The sequence below is a fragment of the Anopheles ziemanni genome, chromosome 3, assembly GCF_943734765.1.
Source record: "Anopheles ziemanni chromosome 3, idAnoZiCoDA_A2_x.2, whole genome shotgun sequence".
NCBI lineage: Eukaryota > Metazoa > Arthropoda > Insecta > Diptera > Culicidae > Anopheles > Anopheles ziemanni.
In genome coordinates this window covers 7,607,359-7,633,006 of record NC_080706.1, presented here as the reverse complement: position 1 = coordinate 7,633,006, position 25,648 = coordinate 7,607,359, and the positions used below count along the sequence as shown (strand labels likewise).

The window sequence follows — 25,648 nt, the reverse complement described above, 5'->3', positions numbered from 1 at the left end:
AAATGTATGCTTCTTTTGGCTAATATTCTTCAGCCAGCCTTTTCCAACGAACTGCAACCTCTTTTAACAAACTGTGTTCGCTTGCAACAAACACTCTTCTCGTCGAGCTCCCTCCAGGGCACTTCAGTGGTGTTCGGGCTTACCGCATCGTCCGGAGCACACACTCACGCAGCACTTCTTCTCAAATTGAAGTGCGAAATTAAAAGCATGCACATGTAAAATGTAAATTGATTCCCGCGCCGTACGCGTACAGCGTGTGCGGCACTTCAACCGAAAACTCCCACCGACCAGACCGAAAGAAATCGCAAGACTCCGGCGTAAGGCCGTGGGTTTTGTTGGCGCACTGAAATGTAAAAAAAAAAAAGCAAACGCGCCAAGCAAACAGGTTCTGACAATATTCGTTCACTTTTGGATGCGTGGGAAGCTGGAAAATGCTACCGTCGTTACCGTGACGTCCGCACAAAGAATGGTTCATTCCTCGCGCGTTCTTGGCCGCGTCCCCCCACCGTGCCCACCCATCAGCATCGGTGGAGCATTATGCTTCATTCAAGCTATCAAAATCCCGTCCATCATTCACCGCAACACTCTCCGGAGCGCACGATAAGCTGCTCCGCTCTCGCCGACAATGATCGGCCGAATTTACATAAAACGTTTAAAACGACTTCCGCCGCGGTGTACGGAGATATTTGAGTAATGTAATGGAGAACAGGGTAGCCCGGGGAGGTGGGAGAGGAGGGACCGGGGGAGAATAGGCCCAACGGTACAATGTACTCTTGTCGCTCGTTAAATGAAGGATGCTGCCCGTTAGGCAACATGCCATTTCTTGGCGAACGGAGCCGCGTATTTGTATAGGCTGGAATAGAAGTAAAGGAAACAATTTCAATCATATTTCGGAGCTGTAACACGAGAAAGGACGACCGAAGTTCGTCGTCACCGAGCAACGGTTCCGTTTTCCGCGGGTTCCGACCGCCCTGTTGCGTACGCCACCGTCTCGTTGACAAACGAGATGTAATTTGGTAACAAACGAAAATGAAATTCCACCGTATTTCCGTATTTGATGTGTGTAGCAAACACAAATCATCTTCTTCTACCGCATTAGTTTAATTGTATTAAATGTATAATGAAGAGTGGTATTCCGGGCACCGGTGAAGGTACACAAATAAGTTGAATAGGAAGTGGGTGGATTATTCCATTTATCTAATTGAGAACGAATAATTGCGTACATTTCGTAGAACTTGCGTAGAAACAAATATCAACACGGTGAAACATGTATGGGAGTTTCATTTGTTTGTTATGAAAGTGTTTTCTAAGTAAAAATATTGCTAGTCAGCTATAAAATATAAATTGCATTATTTTTTATGCGCAATAGGTTGTTCCGCAGAATTTTTGCTGCTTCACGTATACAAAAGGGCTATGTTTGTTTTCCAAGTATGCGTCTGATACAAGGCTATTACACTTTCTACGTAATTTCCACCGTATATCAAATAAACTAAGGTTCTTAGAATTGCTGCTTTCTAAAGCAAAACAGAACAAAGTCTTATCTACATGAACACCTACTACGTAATTTTCACCATATATTAAATAAACCAAGATTCTTAGAAGTTCAGTTTACTGAAGCAAAACAGAACAATGTCTTATCTACATGACCGAAGCTTATTTACATGAACACCTACTACGTATTTTTCACCATATATTAAATAAACTATGGTTCTTAGAATTGTTGTTTTATGACGCAAAACAGAACAATGTCTTATCTACATATAAACGAATAGGTGAACAAATCCGATAGTCTTCAAGTAAATAGTTTTTAAACTACCAGATGTGTAGGTCGTTTAAAAACAAATCCAATGAGAAAATTTATGGGAGAAATAATGGCCAAGTATATTAATAGAAAAGAAAAAGTCACGATTCAATAAATTACATAAAAGAATTAAAACGAATAAAAGAAAATAATCGTAACGATTAGTCATCTTCGTTGAAGCGAAGTTATCTTCGTATGATTGTTCGCCTCAATCTATCTATTTCATTGTTTTTGGTTTCGTTTTCCGTAGAAAGGTTTGCAAGCAATAGCAGAAAACACGCTTTTTGTCGGTAAATCTATTCGCCGTCGGCACGCAAGACTCACCTGAACTTTATGCCAGTGGCCATCGTGCAGGTCCCGGCCGACGGTAATGATTTGTGCGCCCCCGCCGAGATTGTACCGCAACCGCAGCGCACCCTCGACCAGCTTCAGCTCGAAGAAGTCGAACGTGCCGCCATCGTCGGTGTAGAGGACGAGCCCGTTCGGTTGCTCCGTCTTGAACTCCAGCTCGAGCGACCCGTTCAGCCCGGTGTACCACTTGCGGAACTGGGCGAAGCTGGTCTGCGACCCGTCGAGGGTGAACCCGGAACAGCCGTGCCCGAGCTGCGATAACAGTAGGCCGAGCAGCAGCACCTTCGACAGCCGTACCGTCGCCATGGCAGTGCTCGCTAGCTTCGACGGGCTGAACCACGCCGACGGTCTCGACGGCGAGGGCCTCCGTGGCGATGGCATTTGCGATACGGGTCCGAAGCTGTCCGGAACCGACGGATCAGTCATCGGGGGTCGCTGGCAATGATCGTTGCTTTTATTGTCCACGCTGGATCCCGCGCTGCTCGGGGATGGGATGCCGTCGCGTTCCGTTACATCGCAGGAGGCGGCGGTGGCGGCTCGGTTGCGAATGTTATTACTGCTCGGGCGATTAGGGCGATTGCTAATGCAATTACTGCGACTTTGACACAGATATGGCCGGCTCGGGTGAGCACAATCCGCCGGCGAAGAAGGGTTCTCGTCGCTCGACGAACCCGGAACGCGCAGCTTTCTCGAGCATCTTTCCCGTGCCGGGGAACCTACTCTAATCACTTTCGGGCCGTTCGAAAGTAGTGCCGTACTTCCCGTAATGGCCCCACATCTATCTCCCCCGCCGCCCGTCTCGGGACCTCCGCCGCGGTCCCGCTCACGGTCCGTCACACTCACTTGCAGGCTTCGCTGTTCCTCACGCACCGACGCCATCTTGGCTTCGCTTACGTTCCGACGCTACTGCGTTCAATTTCTCTCGCGGTCAATTTCTCTCACAGCACACACACACACCCACACTCACACACGCGTACACAGAGCCACTACCTGCCGCTCTTGTTCGCTCCCGTTTTTTTTTCGCACACTTGCACGTGCACCTTTCGCAGGTTCGCTTTTGTCGCGTTCTTTTTTGTGTGTTTCCTAACAAGCATTCCACTCTGCCATGCTCACGTACTCCGTTAGGGTTTTCCTCATCACTTGCTCAGCATCAACACTGTCTCTTTGCTTCGTTTGTTTTGTTTTCTTTCGTTTTACTTATTTATTTCCATTTTTTCAACACGACATTTCACTCAACATCACAATAAAGATAGCCATGCTAGGACTAACATTGAACACTAGTTTTTCTATCTTCACTGAACACTGTTCAACACTCCGCTAGCACTGCGAATCATGGGAATGAGAATTTTGTTAACGCCGCGATCTAATTTGGACTGTCTTTTTTTCATGTTGTTTTTTTTATGAGAAAAATAAAGAAAAACCGAAGATGTTGGTTTACTTTCACTCAGAGCACTTCGATGTATACTTTAATATACGTTTAACACAAGTTCTAAATGTAAGCAAATTTATAATACTTATTGCTGCTGGCCTGTTAACGTAGCAACTTTATTTGCCTCCCACAATGATCAACAAATAATAATCAAACATCCTATTCCTACGACCACAACATAATAGCAGCGTGGTGCTTTAGTTTTTATGCACATTTTATGCTGAGTGCTTAAAGGTAGAACTGTTCCCAACACGATAAAACACCATGCGCCTCCATTGGCAGTGAACTAGCACAAAAAATATCGTATTTTCGCTCCCACCTCTAGTTGTACCGAGAATAAATACTTTTCAACTCTTTTCCACACATAATTCAATAACTTTGAATGACTGGTTTCACTAGAAATAGGGAAGCTCAAACGGCGGCACCGTGGGAAAAAATCGCAAGCCAGGTGTGAAAGGATGGCGTAAAATATCCTGATTTCATCAAGTACACCCACACCTGCAAAGCACACCAATTCGGCACCTTTTTGTCCGAAACGCTCGCACTCACTCTACCGACACTCCGTCGACTAACAAAAGAGTCCCCTGCTGGAGCGTGAACCGTAGTAAAGTGCTTTTCACATTATTTCGCACACTCAATGATGAACCAGCAGTGCTACACAATGAAAGCCCTTCGAGCAATACTACCACCATCACCACCACCACCACCACCACTACCACCAAAAGCGTGGGGTTTTCATAGTAACATAGTGGTTCTAAAGGCCGCTAAGGAAGTTGCCTCTCGCCTATCGCGTGAACGGATGAGCTTTTGGGAATTTGTTAACCTGTTCTAGTGTGCGTGTGAACGAGCATTGCTGTTCAGCATTTTCCACTAACGAATTTCACCAGCACCAACACAGCCACCCCTTAAAATTAACCCCCAACATGTGTTTATTCTACGCACGCACACCAGCGCACTCCAAATCTTCACATCATCAGCTTCTTTCTCTATCTCACTCTCACTTCCTTTCTCTCTTACCCCAACTCTCTTGCTCCATTCCATCCCCACCCGTCACCCGTCCGGTTAAGAAGCAACGCCAACTTCCGTTCTGAGCGCGGTCGGTTAGCTGGAGTTTTCCTAGCACAGAAATCGATACGAAAAATCCTTGACTAGGTTACAGGCGCCCGAACAGGCGCACACACTACGATAGCGGGCTGGCTGGCCGGAGTGAAGACAAGAATCTCCCCCTCCATCGCATCCGACACGAGCAGTCCTTGGGAAAATTTCGTTCTTAGTTCGCGCTCTCACTCTTGCATCCCGTTTTTCCGCTTAACAGTGTTACGCTTCTCGTGTGTCCACTGGTGGTGTGTGAAACGGAAAGAAAAGTTCATCGATGGATTTCTTTTTTTTTGGGTTATTTTTCCACCACTCCACAACTACTACCACTGCCGCTCGCTTTTCTTGTTTTAGATAAATTCTTTACATTTGCTCTCAGGGGGAATGGTTTGGAAATGGTTTCCTCCTTTAATACGCTGCTTCTTTTATTCCTTCCAAACTCCGACACCTCACTCGTATGCATCATTCAGTGTGTTATCCTTTTCCTGCTATTTCACAACTTCTAGTTTGCTGTACATTCGTTGCTTGCGACCAACACGAATTGGGACACCGAGAATTTCCACCTTGAGGGGTTATGAAAACAAACAATCGATTGCTTGCTTTCGTGTTTGCTTTTCTCCGCTTTCCACCGATATGTAGAGCGGATGAACTGGTACAAAAACGGAGCCGATTCGGATCACACTAACCAGATCAACACACCGGACACGCTTTCGGTGGATTTTTGCACGAAAAATCCTCCATACACGCACACACACACTCCACACACCAGGCGCTGGACGGTGAACTCAGTCACTACAGCTCGTCCCGACACATGTCCGGTCGCGGTCGTTCTGCATCGGGATACAAAGCTCAACTGCACTCGGTTCGACACTGCGGTGAGCACAAAAGTACATGAATCGAATCGCCGACGGATGCTCAACCGAAGCTTAGTACTATTTTTCTCCACCACTCACCCACACAGTGAAAGAGCAACGAAGGGGGAGATAGGAGCGGGTGAGGAAGAGGACACTCACTCACACAAACACAAACATATCCATGAGTGCGGTTTCGTTTGTTTTTGTTCGTAAATTTTCCAACAGGGAAAGCTCGCTCGGAAAAATGATTGGGGAATGTTTTCGTTCGCCGTCATCGATGGAACGATGGGGGGCGACTGGCAGGCGGTTGGGCACGCGGGAAATGTCACTCTAAAGTGCATCCAACGGCGTGAGCAAGTCTACGTGTCTCACCGTGGGAGCTGGATGGTGAGCAAGTGGCTTTGAATGCGGTTATTGAACGCAAAATAGATCAAAACCGACGGCAACCGATAGGGTGATAGCCGAACCGAATGTCATTGGGTGTGTAGGTGGTTGCCACTAGCTAGTGCTACCGATGGTTTTTCCGCGGTGAACCTGATGTCAAGGGTGTTCGCCAGCGTGCGTTACCGTTAACGGTTTCGGGCGCGAGTGGTAGGGAAAAGTTTCTAAAATTCGAACCGTGACCTAGCAAACCGTCCGTGAACTTTAACAAGTTCAAATAGCAGTAAAATGTGTTAATTCAGTGTGGTAAAAAAAATTTCCACATTTTTTTGACCATTTGAAGATTTGTTGATCTTTTCGCAAAAAATGATGAATTATTTGTTTTTGAATCAAGTTCATTCTAGCAAATGTTTAATAAAACTGAAAGTAAAAAATAAAATGCCTTTCTTAATGATTATCGGGAAATTTTTGAAATAACCATATTATAAAACAAATAACTTCACATATTTCCATTTTTAGCTACATTATAAAACAAACCAATTTTGGTCAAAGAAGAGAAGTAGTAACACACCAATCTGTATTTATAATCGTTATTAGTTTATTGTATCTATTACGTTTTCTATAAATAATTAGTTCAATTTAAAATTTTCATTCGCATGATTTAAATCATTTTTGAATCACCTTGTACTTTAGAACAAACTCCATCTCATACCTGAAGCCCGTGAGAAAGAACTCAAAAGGATGTTTCGCTGATGGTGAGAACTCGATCCAGAACAAAATCAATGCGCTCCGAATTCGAAGTAGTGCATTTCGCGCATGTGTAGACACCCAGCTGGTTATGCTGCCGTTTTTCCTAAGCAAACGAATAGAGAAGGGAGTATACCGACGGTTGGCACAAGAAGGATGGAAAACAACTGAGAACAAAATGGACAGACCGTTCCCCGTGCTCGCGCACACGGCCATTGTAGTAATGTTCTCGCAGCTGACAAAGGAGCATACAAATACACCCACGTGTCTGGAGCATGCTTTCACTCGCTGGCTTCAAACTCCTTGCCATCGTCGCCCGCCCTCGGGGACGCTGTAGAAAGGAGTCCAAACTGCAGCTGCTGCTCGTAAACGGGTTCTTATCGATTCGAACGGCTGAGTGTAAAGCTCAGTAAGTGCATTTGTAAAAGCTCTTGCGTGTGCAATTGTGCATCCCGTCGACCGCAAGCGCACTCCGGCCGTACTGCATTGTTGCTGTTTGTATTCCCGTGAATCGAGAATCCGGCTCGTAAAAGCTCTTCCACTCGTATGCTCTCGGTGTATAGTATCACGCTCTGTTTTTTGCCTTTCCTCCACGGTGCATTATATTGGAAAATTTCGGAACTCAAACCATGCACCATCAAAGGGAACAGCATCATGTAGAGTATCTCACAAAAAAATATATCTCTTATAGAGACGTAAGCACGTACACCTTCATCCGAAACTCTGTCAACTGTGGTTGCATTCGTTCGTTTGCGGTTCGATGCAGTTCCGCTGCAAAAAAGAAAACAAACGACATGAAACGCATCAATATAAATGGACAAAAAGAAAAAAAGGCCCGAACTGTGATGAGGGAAAAAAGAGCTAGAACTGGTAATACCGAAGGCCATTACGTTCGTATATAAAACGGCGAAAACGCAAACTTCGAAAATGAGAAAAAAAGAAGTATGGAAAAATCCCTTCGTAGGGCCATAATCGTTTCGGTGTGCCAGCGGTAAACGCTGAAAATGTCTGAAGTCGATGATGAAAATGGGTTCCTTCGCAAAATCTTACAGCGTCATTTCGACAACACTGGAGCACCACAATCTTGCCGTGCGCTTTCATCATTACATCCAATTCTATTTCCAAACCGAACTCGTACCGAAAGAGTGCACTTCAGCAAAACCCGCACAATCGCTCGGTACGGAAAGGAGGACGTGGAAAACCCAGCCTCCTATCGAATCGAAGTGAAGATTCAATGGGACGATTTTTCACTCGAACAGAAGGGGACCAAGAAGAGATCTATTCGTTTACAGAAGATAGAAATCTCTACCCATTTCAATAGCCTCCTCCTTGCTCGCCCTTCGCCACGGTATGCAACCCTCGGGAGGGAAATTGCACGGAAGTACTACCCTTTTACCCCTCGGTTGCCTTTCCGAAGGCAATCGTATTTTCGCAAACTCCGCTGGCCGAGCGGTTTAATTATGTTTATACAAATCCGAAAGCGATTCCGTGCCTGGGGAAAAGTATTTCGAAAGGATAACAACAACACACACAGAGATGCTTTACCGATGCAATAAGTGTACATTTAAAGGGAAAAGTTTTACCCTTAAAGCCCGGCAGCTGTATTGCATAAAACCCGTTTCTGGCTGGTGCGCCGGACCGGGGGCTGTACGTGGCAACAGGGGAAAGCAATTTCAATCTCAATATAATGTTGGTCCAATAATTGAAGAATTAGTTTCGAAAGTTAAATAGCTTTTTCCGAAAGAGCCGAGGCTGTTCTAAGAAATGTATGTCTGCTTCGATGAGTTAACCCAACATTTGCCTTTCCGACGCTTTGAGAGGGAAGTTTGGAGTTTTAATTTCGATTGCTACCCCTACGTACATAGTTTTCCACAGTTGATTGTTGGAATTGTATGTCACAACTCAATAATGTACACAATATAAAAACGATTAATATTCTTCAAGCACGTTCTTTACATTAACGAGCAGATAGTTTCGTTTATAGCAGATGCATTCTATTTCGAGCAACGAAGCCAAAAGTTCAATACATACACACCCTGCAACATATCCTTTCTGTCCCCCGGCGGGTTTGATTTGCAAAGATTTGTTCAACGTAAATCAGAACCGCTTCGAATGTAGGTCGTTGAATCTCCCATCGCTCCCAAAGTCTTGTGACTGCTAAAGTTTTCGCGCGTTCACGAAAGTAACGCAAAGTGGGCTGCTGACAGGTTTAGGGAGCTGTCTGTTTGGGCACGTTTTACAATTGGATCGCCGAATCTAACGAATGGCAGTGTCCCATCTCGAACACGACTAGACAAGGTACGGCGAAGAGTCTGACGAACGAAAAAGAAGGAAAAAACCTCAACCTCAATCACTAACCTCAATCTGCCGACGCTGCACAACTATGTGGTAATGGTGTTACGGGAAAAGAATGGAGCCCGACTTAGATGTTAGCACGGTGGGGAACATGTTTTCTCCACCCTACCTATGTTCAAACGCAAACACGGATGGTATATGGTGTTGGACCACCCAATGCTCCCTCAAGCTTGTCACAGGATAAAAATAGCCATCTCACATCCAGTATTGACTTAGGACGGATCAATGGACAGTTGCATGTAACTATCAAAGAAACATCTCCGCGGATGTAGAAGAAGACTAGAACTTGGTGAAGTGACTGCCAGGTAAGAGAATGATAGAAACAGGCCAATGGCATTATAATGAATGGTTGTTAGATTTCTAGTTTATGCTTTTTACTTATTACAGAACGCATTTCTTTTATCGTAACTCGTCATTAAAGTAAAACAGAATGAATAAACGCAGTGAATATTTCTTCCATTTTCATTTAAACTTTTACCGCCAACCACCCAGCAATGATTGCCCTCAAGAGCATACCATTGTAAGCGTACCATTGACCGTAAAATTGGATGGTGAAATCAGTTGCAACTAATAGCGTTAGTGCTACACCAATACCCAAACAAACAGACTCACTAATCTCGCATCGAAATCTGATCGATATGGAAATACAAATCCACTCATTATGAAAACTCCCATCAGAATTAGCTTCATTACGGCGAAGGGCATCATAACTTTTATCATACCTTCGATTTGTTTCCACTTTAAAGCTCACAATGTGCGACAAATAAAGAGCACGTCATGCCGCTGGCGTACCGTGCCATTATGAGACTAATGGGTGTTCGTTGTTTCCAACCGATAGCACCCCAGTGCATGTGCCTTCATACGGCGACTTTGGCACACCGACGCTCCGGCAGAGTGCGTCCCGTTGTTGATGCTGATTATTTTCTAGGTCAAACGTGTTTCCTTGCGCCAATAAACTTACGGTACGGCGAAGGGGGATCCATCGTTCGTAAACACCATCCAACGTATTTGTCCTTATGGAAGAAAGCTTGAGTAAGAGTATATTTTTATGGCAAACAAGTAAAAGCTGTAGCATAGCTTTCACTGAAATGTTTCCTTCGATACGGAAGCTTACATAAGCTCTAAGATTTAAACAATGTCGTTGGTTACAACATGGTATTATCTTTAATGTTGTTTATTTGAACCCGTGAGAACCCGTTCCCAGATTAATAAAAAAACATATTCTTGAATACCATTAGAGGCCTAAATAAGACAGCTTTAGTTAGTAAGGTGATATTTTACTGCGATAACTTTGTTAGTACTATCAACGTCCCCATCAAGGAGTAAGACTCCGAAAACGCTGCTACTTAAGATGTTTGGTTCAAAATGACAAAGAAATAATTTGGATGGTAGGAATATTAGTGATTCACATACCAAGAACTTCAACCTGCATACTGTATTCATAGACAATTTAAACGCTAGCTTAGGATATGTCCATCGAAGGTTAGGACCGAACTTCTAATTGATAAAAGGTATTGTTGATTTTCGGAAAGGCCAAAGGGCAGGGGTTTTCAGGAGAGAGTGGAGTGTGTAACTAATGCATTATGAACTGATATGCTATTCTTAGTTAGCTCTTACCCCTTCAAACTGTCAGGAGCTTACATTAAGACCCACTTCCCGGTATCGAACTCGCTGGCATCACTTCGAACATCTGACCGATAAACGGTTCTAGGAAAATAATCCCATTTTTTCCTGCGGTGCCCATGTTACATAACGACATAATCCGCCAGGTTAATTGTACCCCGTTTATGTTCCATTGACCTAAATAGGAGCGTCGGGCCGAGTCGGGGACGAGCTTGCCCCTAACGGACGGTGGGAATGACCTCGTTTCATTGATAAAAATCCTGCACCGAAGCACGGCCCGAATCGCACCGCGGCCCGAGTCAGATCCGACGTGAAAGGATGCACTTCTCCCGCATCGATCTCAGCTTCCGAGTGCAGCAGCGCTTGGAAGCTGGTAGCAACGCGCTTGCAGCTGACACTGGCAGCCGTAAACAAGGCGGAGCTCGTTTTTCGTGCTGTCGTGAATGAAGGGTTTTATAGCTCCCTGCAGGGTGCCTTTGCGCAGATGCGAGAAGGAGGAGAGTACCCAGTTCTGGAGAGAATAAGTGTTGCCAAACGGTATTAAATTATGACGATTCAAATTGATTGGTGAAATATCCCATTTTCGGCCGTTATTTTTCAATGCTTTTATGTTATACTGCCTCTTACGTTATATAAACATCATGTTAGAAAATGTTAGACATTTCTCAATCGATTATCCGAATAACATCAGAGTTGTGATAAACTAAGCATTCCCATGTGGTTTATAATTTAAACTCTGACTATCCTATTTTTCCAACGATTACCGTTGGATTTTCCTCTAACATTCTTTCTTTTGTCCCAAATCTTCATTCATAACAATCATCCGGCACTCCCTAAACCATTCCGGAGAGCACACGGTAGTCTTTCTCTCGAATTGCCCCAACCCAAGACTCGATTCGTTCCTCAACCGTTCGGCTCGGAAATCAACCGGAACGGAACCGAAAGCGAATTGAGCGCAGAACTCCACAGGGCGCCTCCATTCATCGTCAGTCCAGTTTCGGCCGGCAGTGACAGAACAGCAGCGCTAGGACCCGGAACTGCCACCGTCTGCACCGACAACACGTCCTGCAGCGCCGACAGCACGACACACAGGCGCGGTTTCCACGGCTCCTCCCGTTCGGCGGTGCACGGGGAGTGCCAGGCACCTGCTTTACCAACAACTGCCCAACTCGTGGGGATCCGTGCCGTCACGCCACGCTCGTTATTTATCTACTTATTTATGGTTCATCCTGTGTGCACAGTGGTCGGCGAATCGATGCTGAGGACAGCTGCGTTGTGTGCGGCATACTGAAAACACGGATTGAGTACTTCGTTCGCCTTCTTCGAAAATCGGCTCGTGGCTCTGGGAAAACCGTGAACTATCGCTTGGTGGTGGTGCATTTCCGCTTGATGAATATCTCGTGATTTTCGCGCACCAACGCTTGCGTGTTATTTGCTTCTCAAACACTTTCCCCACCGGCCTTTTCGATAATGCATTCGAGCGAGCTTGTGCCAAAGCTTACCGCTGGTGTCGCAGCACAAAACCTCGAATCAGCTGGTTTCACCACCGACATACCAACCAGTCACTAGTGTTACGCGATCGCGATCGTGATTTTGTGTGGTCCGTTCCAACTTCGACAATCCTGCACTAAGGTTTCCCCTAAAAGTCGTGCGAAGACTGTTGGTCGACTTTTGGCAGCCTCCGGAAAAATCATCCAGGCGGAAAATATGTTTTCACTCTGCGCAAAGCCGGCCAACGCCAGCGGCTCGTCGAGGGCGTCGCAACAGCTGCAGCACGGTAAGAAGAAACATGTTTCTCGCCAGATAAATGATGACGCTCTGCTTTGATATTAAATGGCCCGCCTGAGGTGAGCTATGGTTCAATCGACCATCGATCAGCTTCAGGCACAATTAATTGTCACAAGTACTCCGAGCGGGGTAGATGGAACGCTTGGAAGCAAATATCCAAGCAAGCGAGACCACCTTATCCATCATGAAGCTAGCGCCTTCTTTAAGCTCAGCACAAATTGCATTCCTCTCCAAACTCGGAGGCTCGGTATTAACGACTCCAGGTACTTGACTGGAATTACCCTCCACTTTCAATCTAATCCATTTGCCGTAAGGTGAGCGCAGCCGGGATTATGCAAAATGCAAAAAAACAAAGCCCCATTGCGTACAGACAATGCCCCTCGAGGCCCTCCTCCCCCTCGCAAGCTAGATACCGAGGTTGGGCGTCGGCTGGAACTGGTCGATGGTTTATGATGCCGTGATTTATGGGCGTGATTATGAGTTCATTACGCCCGCGAATTGCCTTTTACCGGCGCCATCCTGCTCCCTTTACCCCGAGGAAAACCTCCGCCCCGACTTCGTTACGCAAAGTCAACGATGACGAAAAGGCCCATCCAGTGGCGCGGATTTTCACCTTTCCGAGTTCCCGATGGAAACCATCCATAGATCAACGACGAAATGATGCGAATAACGATGATTACTGCCAACCATTTCTCCCAGCGTGCCGGAGAACCTTGCAACCGTGCCGCGAAAAGCGAGTAGGCAACGATCCGGTTTCGATTCGGGTCGCTTCCGGAGGTACCCGATTACGGGCCGATTAGCGTTCAACAGAGTCTAAGGTTCGCTCTTCATTGCCGCCGTAGAAAAGCCGCCTTTTTGTCGTCGCGAACAAATTTTAACGCGTGATCAATGGTAGTGATTAGAACTAATGGCATTTATTCGGCGTACCTTGGGCGGTGTGACGCTTTTCACGCACTTAAGTTTAATACACCTCAGCCCGAACAGCAGCAGGAAAAAATGTTTTACGGAGAAATTAGGCAGTCTCAACCGGATCGTTGGAAAACCTCTCCCCCTCAGTGGGCGCAACAAGAAGAAAAGTAATGAAAATAATACACCGTCACCGTCGTATCCTTTAACCGTCCGTAACGACGGCCATGAACATAAATCTTCCACCGTCGGATACCTCCATTTTAATGGCTCTCTTCTTCTAATTCTTCCCATCCCACTGTCTACCCTACACTCCCCCCGACTCCCCACCCTGGCATAACGAACATGCCAAGCTACGTGGTGTGTAGAAGAGTGCTCAAGTTTTGAATGTTCATTAAAATTTATTTTAACGATCAAACGTAACCATATCTTACGGTCACACACAAAGTGATTTCGAGTTTTCCCATCCCGTTTTTCACTGCCGGGAGGAGAAAGAGGTAGGCCCTCCGCCTCCCCCGCCACGGGTGGCCAACTCTCGATCATTGCTCTTTCCACGCTGGCGTCATCATCACCGACTCTTAGCACGTGAACATAATCGCCTGCACACATGCGTCCCCCTCCTGCCCGCTTCCGCTAACCGTGGGACGCTCCACTTTCCTTCTTCTTCCACACACTGGCACAAATGGGCCAACGATGTAAACGTGTAAGCTTTTTCCCGTTAATAAGACTACGGAACGCCATAACCGTTCACCGCACGGAAAGGGATTCTTTAGGGACCCAAAGACGCGAAACAGCTATAGAATGGGCAAACAAATCTGATTTGAAGGAGATTTGTGTGAATAAGAATAGCTCGTAAATTTCCGGTCCAAAAACTTGTTGAATTTTCGGTTTGCCCAATCTGTTTTTTTGTTTCCCCCGATTCCGATGTTCCTTTTACTTCTCACCCTGCTCGGTTTACAGCTGGGGTGTAGCGAAAAGTTTTTATTTTCCATTTTCCTAGTTCTTCCGGACACTTGCTGGCACCTTGCCAACATTCAAGAAGTTTATCGGATTGTTTTTCCACGCTCCCTGTGTTTGCCCGCTGTTGATGGAGAAAAGGTTTTTAAAAAATTAATATCTTTTATTCACAAGAAAGAGATGTTTTTTTCTTGCGCTGAGGCAAACTTTACACCTTATTAATTTCACAAACTTTTTCTCTCGCTAGTTGACCAACGGACCAACACCAGTGCCCATCGTCAAGAAAATCACTAGATTTGCGATCGACTGGTGATCGACTTTCGAAACAGATGGGCGAACGGAAAAACAAACAGCTTTTTGCTGGAAAGTTTTATCCTGCCTTCTCTTGTGTATTTTTCCCGGTTTCAATTGCATGATAAACTTTGCTGCCAATTATCTATTTCTGAGAAAAGAGAGAGAGGAACATTACGAACGAAATTAATCGCACCGGTGGTTTTCCTTGGGTCACCGGAGACCAATGAAGGGCAGAAACTTTCGTCGCCTGCATAGATTCAAGTGTTTGTCCGTTGGTTTAGCTCGGGCGGATATTTCTTTTTATCTATTTCTTTTTCTTTCATGTGTCCTAGAGAACACCTTTATGAGGTGTTGAAAAATTTTCGACGTAGGTACCTCCCGTGTTTAAAGTGGATCAATACTCAGCAGGACCGTGTCTTCGTGAGGTTCCCATTTAAACGTCGACCCCGTCCCATGCCATTAGGTCAGTTTCTCGGCCTACGAAACTTTCATTTTGCCGTTTATTGACATTCCGCTACGTTCCGCCGGTCGCACTGTGAAACCTTGGGCGTGCATTAACCTTTTTTTCCTCTCTCGAGCCCATCCCGCCGGGAAAAGCGAAACACACGAGAAATAGCAAAAGCATTCCATGAACCATTTTACCGTCCCGTCCGGAGAAAAAGTCATGTCCAGCATCGGCCGGCACCGTTTGCTAAGGCTCCTCCATGCGGGTCCAGCCAGAAAGGTTATAACCGGATGGACAAAACACAACAACAAAAAAATGGACAGTAAAATTGTACAAAATTAAAGCACCGAAAGGATTTTTGTTGCTCATCCTTTTGCAATATGTTTTCCTACGATATGATATAACGTTTGGAAGCCCCGGTGGTAGACCCAACACTCCTAAGGAAACCGGAGAGCAAAAGAATACCCACGTCGGTAGCTGCTTGCCAGGAGGAAAAAAAAACCCATTTTATGCCGCTCCGATGGAAAGCTCCAGTCTGGCTTTTGACCTCCCGTATGCTCCGGTTTCTGCTGGGCAGCGCAATAATAACGCGATCTCGCACTCCCGGGGTGGAGATAGCGAAACTTTCATCTTTACGATGGCGTTGATTTTTATTACGACATCCTCCGATGGGCAAGATAATGAAAGTGTTTTTTGCTGTTGTTTATGCTTCCTTTTTTGTGGCTTTGTGTTCGTGTACCGTGTGGCTGTGGCGACATGCAAAAATGTGCGCGCCAAACAACACCAGCTTTATAGTTGGGATCCTTTTCGAAAGGTCCCCCAAGTCATGGCAAACCATTTTTCCATCCACCGGTCAATTTGCGCTCCGAGGGAAAAGATAATTGATTTCGACAATGATTCGACAAAACTCCACCTGTTCGGCGAGCTTTCGCCTGCCAGGCTGGGAAACCTTATTGACAAATTTTACCGAAATTCATCACTTCGCCGAGCGGCACGCGGAGATGGAAGCAACATTGTAATAACGTCGATGCCAGTTTTCCGTTGACACAATTGTAGGGATTGAGCCGAGCTGGATGAATAATTAGAAAAATAGTAATAATGAACGAATTGATAAACGAATGAATTATGAATGCGAGGCAACGAAAAATTAAAAATGAAATTAATCGCTAGATAGTTGGCAACGAAAATTAGAAGAGCGATGGCCTACTACTGAACCGAGATGGATCTGCAGATGGAAAAAGATGGAACAAAGTAGACATTGAAAAACGGAAAGAGTTGAACCATCAGTCTTGTGATTGAATTTGACGAGAGTGGATAGTGAAAATGAAACAAGTAGTTGAATTTGGATGTTGAAATATAATGAAATAGAGAAATAATCCGTGAGATCACGACAATGGCGCAAGTCGGTAAAATATAATGGCGAAATATTTGAAGAGAGTGGTGATAATTAAAAGCTTTTTGTTTTTATTTTAAAATAGGAAGTGATATCTTGTTGTAGCTCTTTACTCAGAGTAAGGATGGCGTACCATATTAATAGAATACCCCATATTGGAAAGTTTATTGCAGAATAGCGATTATATGTCGCGGTTTTTCTTTTGTCAAACAATGATGCAAAATAACGTTGAATTAATATTGATCAGGTTGTTAATATAATAGCGATTGCCTTTCGAATAATGCTATAATAATAGCGATTTCGGAGAGTGAGATATATTGAGGATAAGGAGAATTAAATCTATGAGGTTAACATCAGTAACAAAAAGTGTTTCGTAAATATCGAGGTTTGTGAAAGAAACTAGATGGTGGTTTCATATCAAAGATGGATTGCTTCCATGTCATTGGAATAATTTATGTTGTTAAACTTTCTGTGAAAGATAGTGATTATTTGTCGATGTTTTACACGAATAGTGGCTGAAAATTGACCAGATTGACAAGCAATTGTTATTTCATATTGGAGTTTTACTTCAGATAAAGTTATCGTTCCATTTCGTTGGATATCATGGCTACTAAACCAAAAGTTATGAGTTTTGCATGGTTCATTACAATTTTGTCTTGTGAAACACATTTTTTTTTTTTTTTTGACACCTTCTACGAGATATCGAGACATATTGGAAAAGTTGTTGATTAGTTCTTAGAGGTTAGTTGTTATAAAAAGAGCATTACATCGTAACCTATGGTGCAAAATAGTTACACCGTGTCGTAGGTATCGAGATTATTGAGGATTGGAGTATATTTTTGGAATCGTTGTGTGCAGTAGTAAAGTATGCAAAATAAAATAGTTTCATATCTTGTCTTTGAGAGACATGGATACGATTTCATAAGAGTAGATACGATTTCTTAAAATTTTCTCAGCATGGAGGACTGAGTCATTGAGGAAATTTCTTGCAAACGGATCAGATTCAATAAGACTCTCTGTGTGGAAGATCAATATGGAGATGGGAATAAAAGATTTCAGTATAGAGATGAGAATACAAGATTTCCCGAGTGAAAGACCTCAATTACTAAGTACTTCTCAGAGCGGAAGACACAAATGAAATATTCCTTGAGAAGAAATATTGTTATTCATAGAGGTTCTCAGAGATGGCGTCTCACGTCGAGAGAATAGTCAATATTGAAAATTGATTAAAAATAGTGATTAGTTATCGCGGTTTCTCGCCAAACAATGTTAGGGAAATGGCGTTGGTATAAGTTTGCTATACTTGGTCTTTGTATCGATGAATTTTTGAAGTTCTTTTTGTACACCTTCTACATTGTGGTATTCAGATAATTTTGGAAAGGTTGTCGATTGGTTCTGTGAGGTTAAGTAGTAGAAATATCGTCACTATAGTATCACGTATCGTATGGTACAAAATAGTTACACCGTGTCTTAGGTATCAAGATTGATAAGTGTTGGAATATAATCATCGAGTCCTTCTGATTAGTAGACAAGTAGAGTAGATGCAATTTTTAAGATTTTCTCATAATGGAAGACTTAGTATTAAGGAGATTTTATAGACATTGAAAGATTCCAAAGAAGTCCTCCTTTACTAAGTGCTTATCTGAGTGGAATCCTCGATGAAGTTCCCTGAGAGGAACGGCACAGATGCAATGAGGTGGAAGACCTCCTTTAAAAGGTGCTTATCTGAGTGGAATTCTCGATGAAGTTCCCTGAGAGGAACGGCACAGTTACAATGAGGTGGAAGACCTCCTTTACTAAGTGCTTCTCTGAGTGGAATCGTCGATGAAGTTCCCTGAGAGGAACAGTACAGATACAATGAGGTGGAAGTCCTCCTTTACTAAGTGCTTATCCGAGTGGAATCCTCGATGAAGTTCCCCGAGAGGAACGGTACAGATGCAATGAGGTGGAAGACCTCCTTTACTAAGTGCTTATCTGAGTGGAATCCTCGATGGAGTTCCCTGAGAGGAACGGCACAGATGCAATGAGGTGGAAGACCTTCTTTACTAAGTGTTTATCTGAGTGGAATCCTCGATGAAGTTCCCTGAGAGGAACGGCACAGCTGGAATGAGATGGAAGACTAAGTGCTTATCTGAGCTTATCCTTTACTAAGTGCTTATCTGAGTGGAATCCACAATGAAGTTCCCTGAGAGAAACGGTACAGATGCAATGAGGTGGAAGACCACCTTTACTAAGTGCATATCAGAGTGGAATCCTCGATGAAGTTTCCTTAGAGGAACGGCACAGATGCAATGAGGTGGAAGACCTCCTTTACTAAGTGATTATCCGAGTGGAATCCTCGATGAAGTTCCCTGAGAGGAACGGCACAGGTGCAATGAGGTGGAAGACCTCCTTTACTAAGTGCTTATCCGAGTGGAATCCTCGATGAAGTTTCCTGAGAGGAACAGTACAGATGCAATGAGGTGGAAGACCTCCTTTACTAAGTTCTTCTGAGTGAAATCCTCGATGAAGTTCCCTGACAGGACCGGCACAGCTGGAATGAGGTGGAAGGCCTCCTTTACTAAGAGCTTATCTGAGTGGAATCCTCGATGAAGTTCCCTGAGAGGAACGGCACAGATGCAATGAGGTGAAAGACCTCCTTTACTAAGTGCTTATCTGAGTGGAAACCTCGATGAAGTTTCCTGAGAGGAACGGCACTTTACTAAGTGTTTTTTTCCGATCCGATTAAACGATCCTTCGAGAGGAATGGTTTGATTACTAAGTCCTCTTTGAGTATATAAAAAAGGAAGAATAACAATGGTGAGGAGGAGAGAAAGAGTTGATACATAAAAGATATTTGGAAGGGAACACGTACGTTATTAGGATCTTTTCCGAGTTGAAGGAATTCTTTGTAAGGAATGGTAAAGATTAGAAGATATTGTCTGAGAGAAAGAACAATATGAAAATTTAAATTAAAGATTCCCCAAATTCATAAGATATACATATTCGGGTGGGAGACACATTTGTAAATATACTTTCTGAAAGGAAGTATTCATATGGAAAGAGATTCCCTGAGAGGAAGACACAGGGTTCTAAAGTTTTATTTAAGTGAAGGAATAGGTGTTTGAAGAAATTCCCTATGGGGAACGTTACACATTCCACATGTGTTCCTAAATGGAATACAACCCCAGGGAAACAATTGTTATTCATTCTTTTAAATTATAACTATTTTTCGTTATGTATTTGTACATCGCGGATATGTTGGATGTGGAGCAACGAAACGGATCCTTCGAGAATTTTTCTAGTGGACAAATATATCGTAAGAAGCTTCAATTTTGAGGATGGTATCGGGAACACGGCGTTATTCATCATCACCACCAACACAGTCAAACCTGAGAATCGGCGTAACTCGGTGCTAACAAAGCTGAAAAGAACCACGCAAAAAGCAGATCATCCTTAACGTTTGGATTGAAGACGGCTGATCAAGGAGTTCAAATACGCTGCTCGGGTTTGGCCTGTCCATGTTACTATGTTTGCCTATGTTCAATATTTCCAGCACTGTTGATAATTTTTCCAGCATGTTCGAGAGCACATAGTCATATTTTCTACGGATGGACGGATGATTGGAATGTTGTTGTAGAAACTGCGGCTGAAAGTTCTGCACAGAAAGCAGATCAACTTTAACGACTGGATTGAAGAGCCAATGGACGATCAAGGACAGAAAAAGGCCTTACAAGATTGTTGTTGAAGATATTGTTTTAGAAGTTGCAGCTTGTCTCGAAGGTACAGAGCGACAATCGAATGTAGACGATGTAATGGACGAAATCTTAGCGGTAGCTTCAATCGTGACCGAGCTAAAATTTCTGTATTTGTCGAAATTATCCCGAAAACACGAGCACTATTCAGTTTTGGAGCAGTCGGGATTGATAAGAAGAAACAGTTGGAGCATACGTACGGGATAGCTGCTCGGAGCCGAACTTATAATTCAACGGAGAAGGTAGCCTCAGGATACTAGTATGCGCAAAAAAGTTGTTTACACCTTTTTGAACAGAGACATCTTTCGACCCCGGATTCATAACTATTCGTGGATGAAATTCAGACAGCATCTGGAGTGGACGCAGTCCTGAATGTGGCCTAATAGTCTGCATTGTTTTGAGTCAGAATCTATTCAGAAATGACTTAACAACTCGATCAGAAAAACTGCACCTTATATCGCATGAACGGGCATATCGCAGAATCATCAGTTGTAAAGCCACGAAGTGATTTCTTCAAAAGTTCCCCAGAGTTCAATACCAAATACGGGGAGGACAAAGGAGCGAGAATTATAATCTGTTCGTCTGTGTGCAAAATCAAATGAAGCCATCGAGTGACAGAATCTAGGTGTTATAAAGGTTATGGCGGTTGCGAAATAAGAAGCACTCCTAGATGGATAAAGATTTCGTGGAAAGTTCCCCTGCCTTTGGGATATGAGCAACTTGAACGATTGTCCCCAAAAAGGACTAGTGAATGAAGTACGTAGGATACTTATTTGCGGACGAAGATTACGAGACGAAAGAACCCAATTTAAGGGAAGGAGATTATGTAGTGAAGTTATTACCACGAAGGACTAAGAGCTACTCCACTATCTCCAGCGAATATTATACACTATCGAATAGAGTACAAAGGTGATCATCATCAATGATTTCGGACTCGTTTACTAGGAACATTAACGTAAAAATGTAAACGGTTCGGAAAACAAATTGGGAAGCAAGCCATTAAATTGCATCAGTGGCCGATAGTAATTGCATGAATGGTACTAGCAGTCCTCAACTAACAGAACCGCAAAGAATAATTAAATAACCAAGAGATAACAGGATACGGTTATGTATCACGATTGCGATGGAGAGTAGAGGTAGTGGAGGATGTAGGGATTGAGCCGAGCTGGATGAATAATTAGAAAAATAGTAATAATGAACGAATTGATAAACGAATGAATTATGAATGCGAGGCAACGAAAAATTAAAAATGAAATTAATCGCTAGATAGTTGGCAACGAAAATTAGAAGAGCGATGGCCTACTACTGAACCGAGATGGATCTGCAGATGGAAAAAGATGGAACAAAGTAGACATTGAAAAACGGAAAGAGTTGAACCATCAGTCTTGTGATTGAATTTGACGAGAGTGGATAGTGAAAATGAAACAAGTAGTTGAATTTGGATGTTGAAATATAATGAAATAGAGAAATAATCCGTGAGATCACGACAACAATGAATGGAGAAAATTAGCATTTTACACGATATGCATTTCAATAGCGCCGTCTTCGTGGGGAAGTGGGTTGTTCTGCGTGGTTTCGCTGGGTTGAAGAAAAAGAAGGGAAAATTGAGCCATGAAACGTCCATCAATTGCCTTCAGCCGCTCCTTCTCGAACGGGAAGGTACCCGACAATGACAACGATCTTGTGCTAGGGACCTTGTGGAACAGTTACCCCCTCCATCGGCCGTTCGATAATTTTCACTTTTGTTCACAGAGGACGAACGCTTTCTTCGAAAACAAGTACCTGCTTTTCGCTTATGACTCTTTTCCCGTGACCACCATCCCCAACCAAGAAAAGTGTCGTCCCTGGCATGGACGTGGCAACATTTTCAACAGTTCATTACTAGCGATTGTTCCACTCGACAGGACTCGTGTAAGGACCTGGTCCCTTCCCGTTTTTTTCTCCCCCACGCCTCCAAGCGGACGCAGAAAACTATCCTGCCCAGGCGCAAGGACGCTCAACACCACCACCGACACCTTCGACCGCCAGCGGGCACTACAACGAAATCCTTTTTGATCCTCCGTTCCAACCGTGCTCCGTTCGCTGCGCTTCCGTTGTCTCTCGATGGGGCAACTGAATGCAAGTAGCATTCGTGCACAGTAGCGAATCTTGATGAGGGAAAAAAGTTTTCCCGGCGAAATTGTTTTACTTTTCCTCCGCCTCAGGCTGACCTACTTCCGGGTGAGCGATTCGAGCGAGAGATGAGCGACGTCTCGACCGGTCGGGGGGAAAAGGAGTTTCCGAATGCGAGAAATGTTTCGAGCATGCACTCGATGGAAAAATGGGTAAATGAGAAGGGGAGCAAGTTTTTCAACAGAAGAAAACAGAAGTAAGCAAATGAGTGAATGGAAAACGAGAATGAAAAAAATGGGAACAGAATAATCCAGAAACATCTCTTGTGCGCTTATTTTATGCACGAATGACTTTGAATGTTGGGAAAATGTGCTCCGCGTCCAGATCGCCCAGCACATTCCGCCCCGAAATGGTAGGGAAATCCTCGTTCGCATCGTAAGTGAGCAGCACGAAGGGCTCGGTACAATGCCACGACCACATCCCATAAATCGGTATGATTTTTGATCTGCTTCACCAACCACCCGATACTTCCCGATATCGCTTTCAGTGGTTGTTTTTCACTGGCGATATTTTTTACATTTTCCCAACCACAATGGAGAGCGATTATCCGATTCGGGTGACCTATTTTGCGGCCGTGGTTGAGTTCGATAAAATCAAGCGGTGCAGTGATTGCAAAAACTTCCCACAAACTTTGCTGCCACGAGCAGAACAGACCCCCAGCTTCCGAGGGGAATTTTCCCTCCCGTGGGGAAATCCAGTAAAAAAACATTCACCGTATCTAAATCATCGGCGCTTAACGGAACGGTTAACCACAACGCTCTGCGAACAAGTCGTGTGAAATCGATACCTTTAATTCAGGCGTTCGGGGGAAAACTTTGGAAGACATTCGGATGAATTTCGGAAACGATTTCCACGTGTTGAATACCGCTGAATAGACTCGACTGAGATACAAACCCCAAATGGGTGGGGTGAATGTCGAACATCCCTCAAGTTTTCCCACCTTTTTTCCCACACTTCCGCTTCCTGCGGTGGGCAATGGTGTGGAAATGATAAACATATGCGACCTAACGATGATACCTTCGTCATGGCTAACTAGCTAACATATTGGCAGGGAGGAGTGGGATGGAAAACCTCACCGAACGCCACCGGTGGAAAGTGTCAACCGAACGACAAATCTTTATATTTCTTTTACCCAAACGAACGGGTGGAAAAGCCCGAGACCCCCGGGCTAAGATTCGATCCGAAACGACCGCTTTACGGGTGAGTGACTTTGAATGGAGTAATTACACCGTCGTACGGTGAGCTACCTGGGATGATCAAAGCAAACGGGACCCCGGGTATGTTGTATTCCGTTTCCCTGTCGGAGTGCGGGTCGTTCCTTATGCTTTCCTTTTCCGCACGGACGGCAGAAGCAGAAGGATGCGTCGGTGGATGCCGGTTGGTTGATTGGTTTTGCATAATCAACCAGCGAAACCGGCGGCATTCGTCTTGGGAAAAGCTACTTCCAAGCAACCGCACGCGCGCCAGTCGATTACCGAGGGCACGGCTTGGATGTGTGTCCTTTCCACCGCTCCTCCTGAACCCAACTCCCAACCGTACAACCCATCGATCGTACAATAATGAACTCGGCTCGGCTATTGGCCAGCGCTGGAGGAATCGATGAACCGCCGGCAGAAAGATACGGACCGAGATTTTCCCACCCCGCACCCCACCTCGATTGGAGCTACTCCCGAGCTTCTCGTCTGCCTTGGTCTCAAATCGAACGATTGTTTCTCGAGTACCCTTTGAACCTGACGGCGAGTGGTTTTGCAAGGTTCGATTCAGGCCCGTCCGCCGCCAGCTGCGCTTAACTGCTCTCCACTCTAGGAACGCTTGTTCAGCAACTTTTCGTCCAAGTACCACTCGAACCTCCCCTTACTCTCTGCGATATGCTAATGAACAAAAGCTGCATTCCGGTGGATGGGAGTGTCGTGCGCAATCTTCCATTTCTATTGAACTCACTCGTACCCATTATGTTGTACTTGCGCTTGTTCTCCTCACATTGAGCATCTTTTCATGAAGTCATCGTTTGAAGACAACGGCTACGTTATCACGCTTGATTCTTTAGACTTTTATCAGTCTCATCTCGCCATCGATCGTGTCGGTCAGCTTATTTTATCTTTATTCATGCTTGAAATTTAAATTCAATACAAATAGCGAAAGTTCTAACATTCATGTATACAAATACATATCTCTTTCAAATGCACAAATCTAAGAACGATACAATAAGTGTTACCAAGTTAGCAAAATGTTGCATTGGCCTCCAATGACTTAAGCTGATGTTTATTTTTATATTTTTTAACAACGCGGATGTGCGCTACTTTTGTTACCATTTTGTAAGCTCACGAGAAGCATCTTATAACGTAAAAAGTTGCTATAAAATTCCTAACATCATACTAATGTTTTCATCCCCTTAAAAACCTTTGTATACATTCCATGATTATTCCATTTAATCATTTTGCTCCGAACTGCGAATGCTGAATCGGCAATTTTACATCTTATACCACTTTTTGTAGGTACTCGTAAAATGGAAAACACTTGAAGTATTTACTTGTCATTCTTAAGGCTTTGTGTCCCTCGCAAGTCGTCACGTTACACCGTGTTTGACCTTGGTGGTAAACTTCTGCACGCCCTTACGCCCCTTTAAAACAACAGGCACAAAGAAAAGAAAGGCTTCAAGAAGCCTAGAATTTGGTCGATCAGAATTTGTTTCCCCCTTTCCAGTCGTTCGTTTCCTTACACGCCGTCGTATAACTCTTTCGAGTCGGCTGGCGTGCCTTTGCCAGAGGACTCAGGAAATATTTACCAAGAATTCCTCACCTGCGCTCCCCTTCCCCTTTGGAAGCCTTCTGCCTTTAACGTTCGGTGCTCTTCCCGAAGGCCGATGTGTTGGGCCCGTGAAAGGGTCGGTCGCGAAAAACGACTATAAAAAAAAGCGTGGTTCCAGCCCCTTTCCGGCCCAAAACACGCACGTCGAACACGGGGAAAAGAACCCGGTTTGTGGAGAGGAAAATTTCAAAATGATACCCATTCCACGGCCTGCATACTTAAGCAGTGGCAAATGTTTACCGTCGAGTTTTTCACGCTTGCTCCACAGCCGGAGAAGGTAGGTGCCATCGTGAAAAGCGAGGAAAAAACCGGGACCGGCCGTTTCCCCGACACACCGGACGAGATGTTTCCGGGGTAAAGTAATATTTCCCATCTCGCCCGTGGCAAAACCCATCGATGGTCCGTTTGTTTTTCCGGACCGGGCTTCGAGGCAAATCAACAAATATGGCCGGCCAAGAATTCGGAATCGTCAGTGCTTTCCCTGGGTGTGGGTAGGGGTTTTTTCAACACATACT

General features: G+C 44.5%; 2 protein-coding genes across 2 annotated transcripts in view; one reads left to right on the top strand and one right to left on the bottom strand.

The window, feature by feature from the left end:
- LOC131289660 (neurexin-1) overlaps positions 1–3,031 on the bottom strand; it is a 78,109-nt gene extending 75,078 nt beyond the window's left edge. Inside the window, exon 1 of the mRNA XM_058318957.1 lies at positions 2,126–3,031. Coding sequence (XP_058174940.1) covers positions 2,126–3,031 — 906 coding nt within the window. The remainder of the gene's footprint in view (positions 1–2,125) is intronic.
- A 9,312-nt stretch (positions 3,032–12,343) lies between these two features.
- LOC131289657 (uncharacterized) overlaps positions 12,344–25,648 on the top strand; it is a 38,517-nt gene continuing 25,212 nt past the window's right edge. The window contains exon 1 of the mRNA XM_058318955.1: positions 12,344–12,413. Coding sequence (XP_058174938.1) covers positions 12,344–12,413 — 70 coding nt within the window. The remainder of the gene's footprint in view (positions 12,414–25,648) is intronic.